We start from the raw sequence: 11389 nt of genomic DNA on the forward strand, positions 1-11389 counted from the left end.
TTAAGATGTGAAATTTTGTGTAATACTTTCTGTTGTGATGCACACAAACACTGCCTGTGTTAAGAGTGAACATTTGATCTAACACTACGTTTTATGTACACTGCAATGGTACAAGTTAAAAATGGTAGTACTGTTAACGCTAATTGAACAAACGAATTATGTAGAAATTAGGCAATGAAGTGTCAACACAATCCAATTATTGTTCAAATCATTAACTTCACCTTAATTGTTAATTGATATACTAGGCATTTTACTTATACGTTTATCTGACGTTTCTGTTGGTCCTTGCATTCTGCAAGGCATGCGGTACTTTAAGTTTCCGATGGAAGATAACACATAAAGGCCGTTTTGTAACACACAAATTAACGATGTGGTATTTGCATTAATACAAATAAGTTTGTTTCAAGTACGAACTATTTAAAAAAGACCAGGCTCTGACAATAACTCGATTGAAAAGTAATAAAACTATGAAATCAAATTTTTATTATTTGACTTATTTGTATCCACATATTTGGATTAGTTATCGACTATCTAAGGATGTCCGTGATGTCTCTTCCTGCAATGACCGTGATGACCACGAGTTGTTGTCTTTGGTGCAGGCGTTGTAATTTCAGCAGGTGTTGTTGCTTCTAAAATACGATATATAGTTGAAATGACACAAAATAAATAAATATAATATAACCATATCATAACATCCTCCATTCTACTTTACCAAGAGCATAATAAATGAAGAACACCATAATTTGTGATGGACATATTTTCTTATTTCTGTTATTAATAGTTATCAAAAGTACCAGGATTATAATTTTATACGCCAGACGCGCGTTTCGTCTACATAAGACTCATCAGTGACGCTCAGATCAAAATAGTTAAAAAGCCAGATAAATACAAAGTTGAAGAGCATTGAGGATCCAAAATTCCAAAAAGTTGTGCCAAATACGGCTAAGGTAATCTACTCCTGGGGTAAGAACATCCTTAGTTTTTCGAAAAATTTAAAGTTTGTTTAGCTTCGAGTGACAAATAATTTATGTCTTTTCAGGGAAGGAATAATTAAATGAGTAATGTCATTGTTAAGTGCTTCATTCAACATACAGACCAAACAAACAAATATTGGAAGACTGCTTAATATTGTAGAGTGCAGAGTACGTAAAACTTCAATTTCAATAAACGTCTGTTTTTATCCTTTTATTCAAATCAAACTAGACTAAATTAGTTACAACAAACAGACGCAAAGCTTGCGCAAATGTTTCCTACTCCGTCATCCAAGTCATTTTAGTTCTTCTTATTACTAAATCAGCATTGTGTTGATGTGGTTCCTCGTTTTGTACATATATTAGATCGTTGTTTTTTTCTGTTTAAATGATTTTATACTAGTAAATTTGAGAATGGAAATGGGGAATGTGCCAAAGAGACAACAACCCGACCATAGAAAAAAAACCAACAGCAGAAGGTCACCAACAGGTCTTCAATGTAGCGAGAAATTCCCGCACCCGGAGGCGTCCTTCAACTGGCCCCTAGTAATTTTTGGGGCCCTTAAAAATAAAACAATTACAGAAGAGACAATTATTAAACATAAAAGGTCAATGAACAAATATGGGAATGATTACAATACCCCGCACTGCCTTCAGCAATGAGCAAAACCCTCATCATTTGATAAGTCAAACAAAAAAAAGAATAGTCTCTCGATACTAAATGTTCACGAAAAATTATTTTTGCCGAATTTATTTGTTTTATTACTTTTATAGTTTGAATATCCAAAGCCTCATACTTCACCCATAAAAGTACATTTAATAGTATTTTGCTTATGGTGATATGTTATCAAACATTCGGTATTACCTGCTCTGAGATCACACTCTGCCTGTGTCGTATTACACGGTAAACAAATTGGATCTGCTGTCACTGATGGCACAGACGGAACTGTAATTATAGAAATCAAATCATCATTTATTTACAAGGAAAACATTGTGAATAGCTCAATATTTTAAATATCACTTTATTTTTGAATGTTCGTAGAACTTTCAGCTCCAATAGCTTTGAATCAATATACTAAAAACTTCAACTCACTGTCACGTATTAAACTTTGATATGTACATTTTCAATATACTAATGACTCATTTATTTGTGTCGGTATCAATTATTTTGGATTAAAAAACATGTTGTCTTAGTAGATATTTATGTCGGATTTTGTCCGTATAACCTGTCAGACAATTCGTATTTAGATAAACATTTAAATTCGTGGCTTACTTTTACATACGACATGAACGACAATTGGTATCCAAAGAATTATAATAAATCGAAATTACGCAGAAAACATTTTAAAATTAACCGACTCATATAGTAGACAGGCGAAAGATGAAGGAAAATCAAGAAATGTTGCAAAATATGTATACCCGTTTCGGCCTGATTTGTTGTAAATGTAACTTGTTTAATTATGAATCTGTATCTATGTTAAAACAGAAGTTAAATCAAATTAAAGATTATGTAAGGTAACTTTTTAGTCTATTCTAACATTTTTGCCAACCGAGGCACAACTGCTCGTGCATGTACATCTTTAGAATAGTAAGGAACCTTGCCCATGCAGCATATATTTAAAAAGGAAACAGAATCGTATAATGTTGAACTAAAAAATCGAATAATTATAGTACCTGTCGATCTTCGCAGAAAAAATGCTTCCGTATTTCCGTCATTATTGTCACTACAAATATCACATGTTGGAAGCAAACGGGATTCAGAATGTGTGACGCTACTCTTTGTAGCTCTTACCACTGGAGTTGTACCAGTACTTTCTTCTGGAAACATTGAATTATAAAATGTCTAAGTTTGGTAAAGACATCGTTTTTTTATCTCTTATTCTTAATATCTAGAAAGTATGTATATTTCTTGTAAAATACATATATCGCTAATATTAAGATATCAGTCGTTCGTCTTATTTCTATATAAGTTTTTTTAAAAGTATTTATGGAGATAAACGGCTACATGACTTTGTTTCAAATTGATAAATTTCTTTTCAGGATCAATTTTGACGAAAACTATGAAAATATACAAGACTGATATCTTAAACGATTTTCTACAAGTCATGAAACTTTCGTTTTAACAAATTCTACATTGTAATTGTAACTGATGGCATACTAGTATATATATAGTCGCCTTTACATCTTTGAATACTTTGGTTCAAGACCTGGTATACAGGAACATACACATTACTAGTAGGTATGTAAGTACAAGATGAAAGAACCTAAACAGTGTTATCGAAGACAGCGTATGTAGTTTTGTCAGATGTATTTCTATTTGTATCTATCTGATGAGTTACCCCTTTGTTCAACTGATTTCATAGTTTGATTTAATGTTAAACTGTTACACAACTTTACTTGGTTAGGATCAGGGTTTGGATCACGCTTACATGTTTAACCCTGCCCTATATTCTATGCACGGAACTATATCAAGTCAGGAGCCTGTTATTCAGTGGTGGTGGTTTGCTGATGTGTTACATATTTGTGTTTTGTTCATTTTTTGTACGTTTATTGGGCCGTTAGTCTTCTCGTTTGAATAGTTTTCCATTCATCAGTTCGGGCCTTTGTATCTGAATATTCGGTATGGCTTTGTTCTTTGTCGAAGGCCCTTCAGTTACCTAAAGTTGTTAATGTCTGTGTCATTTGGTCTTTTGTGACGAGTTGTGTCATTGGCAATCATATCATAATTTCTTTTATATATATATTCGTCTAAATATCTACGATGCCTTTTGTGTTCTTGTTAAAAATTTGTATTTACTTGGTAATTAATGAGCTTCTTGTCCTGGGCATATTCATATATATAAAACACTTGTCTCCACCAATTCATAAGTGTTTTTTTTTCAAATCAACCAATTTATTTTTTCAGGTCAATTAAAAAGCTATCATATATTATGTTAGTAAGTTTTAGTCGAGATAATAAATGCCCTATTGGTATTTATGTTATCAGTTTTGTAAATTATAAGTTAACAAATAAATTGATCCTACCTCCTAATAAGTAATAATAATATGAATTTTCTGTTACTTTCGTTATCCTCATACACAGATAATAGTAATGAGGGTCACTAAATGGTGTCGAAACGCTATTATCACTTCTAGAGAAAATAAAACAAACATTTTATGCGATAATTTCTTTTTAAACGATTATTTTTGTACAAACATTGTCTTGTACTATTTATTTTGTTATAAATAGAGTAAGGCAACATTAATATACCTCAGTGCCACAAATGTTTATCTATGCATATCAAGAGAGAAGCTTTGAAAACTACATGAGAATAAAAAATCATAAATATCGATATTAAAGTAAAATTGAAAATTGTAGTGTAGTTCAGTTTTAACAGTATATTTAATTTAAACAAATTGAATTGGATTGGGCAACAGACACAGCCTATGTAATCCTTCTCCACCGAAAGTCTCTTATCACAAGAAAAAAAAACCTAAAACACAACAAACGAATGAAAAACAACTGTCATATTTTCTACTATGTACATGCATTTACATAATTATGTAGACAATGACAATCTTGTTTATATAATTAACTAAATCTTTTACTTGCATGAAAATTCATTTTATCGACAACAATGTGTAAGGAAAAACAAAAACAAAAAGATAATCAAAAACATAAAAATGTCATAAATTTGAGTATAGCATTCATCCTCATGTTATAATCGTAATCACTATAAAACAAATACCTATGTCAACAAAGAAAAACAAAATGGCATACAGACACTCTATAGACTAGGCGCATAAGCAAAACTGAATGAGTAGTTTACACAAAATGACCATAGTACACTATTACAGTGGCGGAATGTACAAAAAGAGAAAACTAAAGACTAAGCAACACGAACCCAACCAAAAATTGGGAGTGATATCAGATGCTCCGGAAGGGTAAGCAGATCCTGCTCCACATATGGCACCGTCGTGTTGCTAATTTAATAACAACACGTAACCTATATAATTCAAATGATCAGTACGTAGAAGCTATTCTAGTTGCCAAAATTTGCTTAGATTGCCGATGATAATAGTTTTTTTTAAAGAACAGACAGAAATCTGTCAGATAGAATTTTGAAAATCAAATTTGAAGTATGAAAAGAAAGGTATTAAAAGATGTTGTACGAAAACAAAGGGAGAGATATGTCTATGACCTTGGTTTCTTGGTACAAGTATTAACTAAATAAAAGTCTTTTGGTAACTCTGTACGAGCTTGCTAACACATATAATTTTGAAAATTTTATTTTTAAAATACATCCCAACTCTGGTGTGCTAAACAGGAAAGATCTGAGTCAGATCACTCCTACCATTTTACCATACCTTGAGTAACTTTGTTCTGCATGATTGTCTTTGTTCTGTATTTTTTTTGTGGGAATGTTGAACACGCAATATAAATGCAGAATAAAGACGAACACACTAATTGCCTGTGTCTATGCGGGAAATTGACCCAAATACCTTAAGCATTTCAGTCCACCTTTCATAACATTACACCAGGATGACTGGATACTGTACATACTCATCCTTTATTTAACATTGTACCGGAGCTCATGACATGTATATACAATACAGTCATGTAAAAAGTACATTATGATTATTGTATGGCATTCTGAATAAGCTGTTAAAAAACGTACATGTTTTTCATATAGTCTAGAAGTGCTTCGATTTAAAATAGTTATCCCTCTTGGAATTGGTGTGTCAATATTAAAATGACGATGTGGATTGATTGCCAATGATACACAATGACAAAAAAAATTGACAACTATGGGTCACGGCCATCAAACAATGAGGAAAGAATGCACTCATTGGATGACATTTTCTTTAAAATCAGCAATACAGTTTATACTTTATAAAATTTAAATTATGCGTAAATGAATGAAGCATATACTGAAGAAAAGAGGGACGAACGATACCAGAGGGACATTCAAACTCACAGATAGAAAATAAGCTGACAACGCCATGGCTAAAAATGAAAAAGGCAAACATACAAATAATAACAAAAGACTAAGCAACACAAACCCTGTAAAAAACCTGGGGTGGTCTCAGGTACTCTGGCAGATTAAGCGGATCCTACTCAACATGTGACACCTGCCGTGTTGCTCATTTTACAAACCCGGTAAATAATCTAATTCGGTAGGTCACATTCATGAATTTAGCATATGATTAACAGAGTTTAATTTATGCTGAAATAATTTCATGACCTGGATTATGCACTATCATTTCGGAATAAGCCTTATAATTAGGCGTATGCTGAGTAGATTTTATCATATGCTAGATTAATAAAAGCACATAAAAGCACAATGAATTCATACCATACTTAAGCATGATAGATGTAATGCGTGTCCAATGTTTAAAACATTAATTTTGATAACGATTGAAGATGAATGGCATTACTAATGAATCAGCGAGCTTGATAAAAACTCCATGTAAAATAAATAATACATTACCCAAAGACATATACATTATCTGTGTTACTAATACAAGTAAATGCATCAAATATTGTTCCCATGTCTGTGAAAATAAATCCAGAGAAAGTTGTGGTTCCAAATGTTAATGTGTTTGATCCATCAATCCACATGCTGTTTTGTAGATCTGCTGGAAGTCCTCCCGGACAATTAGCATCTGAAATTTAAACTAATTGCGTAGTCTTGTGATAATTTATTTAGGAATTCCAATATTCAGTGTACCCAGGTACCAGACGTAGTCACGATTTTTATTATTCAGTATAATGTAGTTTGGTTTAATAGTCGAGTTAGAAAAGAGGGATGAAAGATACCAGAGGGACAGTCAAACACATAAATCGAAAATAAACTGAAAACGCCATGGCTTTAAATGAAAAAGACAAACAGATAAACAATAGTACACATGACACAACATATAAAACTAAAGAATAAGCAACACGAACCCAACAAAAAACTGGGGGTGATTTGATGCTTTGAAATAGAAGATTCGAATGAAAGAAAATTGCAGCTTTTTGTCGTCTGCTGCTAATGCTATTCAATAACTGTATACAAAGAATTTTGTTATATGATATCTTAATATCCTTTCAATATAGAACAAGATAATTTCAAATATTTTCGGCCCTGACCAACTTTGGCATTTTGAATCTTATGCATAGAATTATTCACAGAATTGTTTTCTCACAAACACTTCAAATACTTGTTTTCCTATTCTTTCAATTAGTTAACCATTTTGCAAAGCTATACCCCAATATCCTGTCCCAAGTGTTTTGCAGAAATGTACAAGTATGGTTTTAGTCAATGTAAGGCTTTAAATTATTACGACATGTAAATTAACTATAGATTGAAAATTATGCAACATGTCAGAAAATATGTCTTACAAAAACGACAAAATCCGTTTGTGAATCTAATAGTGGATAGAATTACGCAAATGATCGCCATTACCTCTGTCTGATATGAACTCCTGTGGTCACTTACAACACAGTCATTTTCCCCAAAGATGTCAGCTTTAAATTTATTGTTTTTAGTTGTATAAATATCATGCATAAAAAACACGGAGATCATTGTTTCTAGGTACTGTCGCCAAGTGCATGTTTTATCATTAATTGGCCACATTGGTTGAAACATACTCTACTTTATAGGTGATAACTGAGTATTGTTCATAATTTTAAATGGGAATGGACGCACCGTTACTTCTATCAAATTCAGTGGCGCCTTCGTTGTGGAGAGGTATCTTCGATATTAAATAGAGATATGATAACATTTACGGTATCAGTGTTCATGAACTAAACGCGCATTCTCATAATAATGTCCGCCGTCTCCTCAGTGATGGTCAGGGCCAAAAATATTTGAAATTCATAAATCTGATAAAACATTGATAGACTGATTTAATAAAGGACATTAACATGATTAAGATATATCAACATCTAGTCAAGGAAGTGAAGCTCTGCAACATCAGATATAATTCTGGATGAAAATGCTTACAAAAATTGAAACCGCAACTTCTACTCAAACAATCACCTGTGCATGCCAGTACAAAATAGATATAAAGATCGAGTTATATTTATTGAAAGCTCGAAAATTTCGGAGAGATTAGTTGGACCAGTGGTTCAAAACACTGACTATAAAATAAATATGGAAATGCCTAAATGGTCTATTAATATAATTTTAATCTTTACGACGATTCAAATGAAGATTTCTTTTTGTTTAAACTCTATTTGCTAGTGATGTCAATATGCAAAGTAGCATCATATTTATAGTTTTTGTCATTTACACACTTTACCAAGACTCAAAACTGAAGGAAAACTATACATGTGTTGGTATTTTACATACAAGTTGACCATATCTATTTTATTATTACTAAATATCAAATAAAAAATCTTACCTGCAGACATTGTAAAAAAGACGAATACCAAATAAATCATATTTTGCCAGCGATTGTTATCTTTTCTATACGACATCTCTACTTCTCTCTCTCAATTCTTTCAATTGACTATTAATCTGCTTACTATATCAACTGATTTTAATGTTAATTGTTTCTCTTTTGTGCAGATGTGACGATTAGAACTTCCTACGCATACATACAACTATGCAATACACGTTAACACATTTTTATCTATTTTGTTTCAATAAAATTACTCGTCAAAAATCGATACACATCATTAGAAATATAAAACAACACTTTTGACTGAATTTTTGTAAGTCAACCACAATTACAAATACTAGTAACTATTTCAAAATATAAAAAAGCCATAAGATACAACACATATCTAATTTGTAAAAACAAGATGCTAGTTTAATTGACTATCGATAAAAAAAAACACAAAAAAGGGAGAAGGTTTGGTACCATTAAAACGTTTAATCCCGCTGCAAATGTTTGCACCTGTCCTAAGTCAGGAATCTGATGTACAGTAGTTGTCGTTTGTTTGTGTAATTTACACGTGTTTCTCGTTTCTCGTTTTTCATATAGATTAGACCGTTGGTTTTTTTCCGTTTGAAAGGTTTTACACTAGTAATTTTGGAGCCCGTTATAGCTTTTTGTTTGTTGTTAGCCAAAGTTCCGTGTTGAAGGCCGTACATTGACCTATAATGGTTTACTGTTATAAATTGTTATTTGGGTGGAGAGTTGTATCATTGGCACTTACACCACATCTTCCTATATTTATATATAACAGAAACATAATGCATAATTTTTGCAATTGAAACACCACTTCTTAAATACCCGTAATGCTTGTAGATCAAATTCTAGTATTATCAATTTCAATGCTTACCAGTTATTGATTATTTATCAGAACAAAGAGTTTTATAAGAAGCGACTTTTGCCACTTTTGCGGCAATATATCTTCCACACATTTATACATAGTACTTTAGTCTCCTTGTTTGATGATATGTAAATATTTCACTGAAGGTAACCATAAGATTAAAACTATGCTCAGTTTGTGTCATAAGAGACACCAATTGTAACATGAACAATTCAAATACGAAACGGATCTACGAACACTTGTTTAACAATGCCCTAGACATACAGAAATGTAAAGAAAATATTTCGACGTATTCCGATGTTGTTGCTGACCCATATAACCGGACGTTGCTATCCATTTCTTTTGGTAACTTCAGACGCGTTTTCCTGAGTTCCATGGTTGCTTTTTGTGAAAAATCGAAGTTTGCAGATTATCCATGATGTATGTTTTTAAATATTTAGTCTATGAGAATTGACAGATTTAAAATATGACAGGAGATAAAGTCATTATTGTGGATTCATTTATTTTCGTTAGCTCCAATTTTTGTAGATTGAGGAAACTTTCATATTTGTGGATAGCTAAATTTTGGGATTTGTGGCAAAGTCTACATACATTCCTTTAAAAATTTATCATTCGTTAACCATTTAAATTCGTGGTTCCCCTGTACCAACGAAATCCCCGAAAATTAGTATCTAACGAACAGGAATGAATCCACAGTATATACGTTTATATCCGTATATATCGATATTTCAATACCCTTCAGTACCCTACCTTTTGATATTTCATGGTGCTTAAATATCAAAATCTACTGATATGAACGTAGACAACTTATAGTATAAAACATAAAAACAACACGTGATATACGTTTTATGATTTCAAAGCGCTTTTCTGGATTAACTAGCATCAGCAACGTTTATAGCAAAATATTTGAAAGCTAAGATTTTTACTAACGGAAACAATTAAAGAGCTACATGACCAAAGAAAACTAATACAACAGCCGAATCCATTTAATGCCAACTTTGCCTTATTGAGTTTTACCTTAGTTTTTTTTATAATTTCAAAAATAAACGGACAATTTTAGAAACGATTGTTATAAATCATGTCGGTACTAAAGTATAAGATGTGCACATGTGTATAGCAAAACATATTTAATAAATATCAAATGAATAGCTTGTAAAAATGATTTATAGGCGCTTATTTTGGTACCAAGTAAATTTATTGTAGTTGTTCAATAACAGTAGTGCGAGTGGTATAAATTTTGGAACCATCTAAAATATAAACAGTGTGCTGAACAGTGTTTTTACAGAAAATACCATTTGCAAATGAATTCAAAATAATCCTCATTAAATTCAAATGTATCTTAATGATTCAAACTACTTTGAGTTCATATGTAATCATGGGTAAGCAATTTTCAGGGATTTTGTTGTTAAAAAAATCAGACATGAACATGGTGAATTAAGATATTAACGTGTGTTCAACGGAGTATATATTTTCTACATGTAGTTATGCAAACTTTGACAAATTAACGAAAATATATATTTGGGTAATTTTGTATCCGTGTAATTAATTTAAACCTTTGAATAAGAGAATCCATAAACAGATTATTTTTAACTTTATCTATAAAATGTGAATTATAATTTCAACGACTACTTGTCCAAAATTGGAAGACAAAAATAAAATCAATATAACCGAATTAATATCATTGGTTATGAGATGCTCCTCCCAAATGTTCTTTTAACTTCGTCCTTTTCAATCTTTACGTTACCGAGTACTCATTCCTGTGCATAAAAAATATTAATGTATATACTACTGATAATTATAGAGGTATAACACTAAGTAGTTGTTTCTGCAAACTTTGTACTACTATTATTAATGAAAGGCTCACATTGTAAATGGCATTTTAACTGATGCTCAGTTTGGGTTCCGACCCGGTCGTGGCACAGCTGATGCTGTTTTTGCCTTGCAATCAATTATTTGAAATTGAAGAAAAACATTTGTTGTTGCTTTATAGATTATAAAGGAATATTTTTTTTTTATATTATAAAATTGCAAAATGTGGTATTAGTGGTAAGCTTTTTTCAGTTATTAAATCTTAATATGATAATTATATGAGCTGCTTAAAATTTAAAGGTGAATTTTCTGTCATGTTTTCTGTAGAAAAAGGAGTATTACAAGGGAAACCATTATCAACCAT

At 31.6% G+C, this 11389-nt stretch overlaps 1 protein-coding gene across 1 annotated transcript; it reads right to left on the reverse strand.

Annotated features, from left to right (window-relative positions):
* Window positions 1–524: 524 nt before the first annotated feature.
* Window positions 525–8489, reverse strand: LOC143046690 (uncharacterized). Its single transcript, XM_076219793.1, has 6 exons — window positions 8340–8489; window positions 6443–6617; window positions 3996–4102; window positions 2646–2789; window positions 1837–1917; window positions 525–629 (listed from the first exon to the last, which is right to left on the reverse strand). Exons 1-6 carry the CDS (start codon window positions 8413–8415, stop codon window positions 532–534), a joined length of 681 nt encoding a protein of 226 aa, XP_076075908.1. The 5' UTR covers window positions 8416–8489; the 3' UTR covers window positions 525–531.
* Window positions 8490–11389: the final 2900 nt, after the last annotated feature.

Source organism: Mytilus galloprovincialis, chromosome 9 (assembly GCF_965363235.1).
Source record: "Mytilus galloprovincialis chromosome 9, xbMytGall1.hap1.1, whole genome shotgun sequence".
Taxonomy (NCBI): Eukaryota; Metazoa; Mollusca; class Bivalvia; order Mytilida; family Mytilidae; genus Mytilus; species Mytilus galloprovincialis.

Bases quoted from the DNA above. Each gene is read 5' to 3' on its own strand.
- LOC143046690 (XM_076219793.1), bottom strand. From the start codon at position 8,415: ATGTCGTATAGAAAAGATAACAATCGCTGGCAAAATATGATTTATTTG. The intron at 4,103-6,442 runs GTAATGTATTAT...TATTTTCTCTAG, and splicing joins GATAATGTATATGTCTTTGG to AAGTGATAATAGCGTTTCGA. The intron at 2,790-3,995 runs GTAGGATCAATT...CAATGTTTCCAG, and splicing joins TTATTATTACTTATTAGGAG to AAGAAAGTACTGGTACAACT.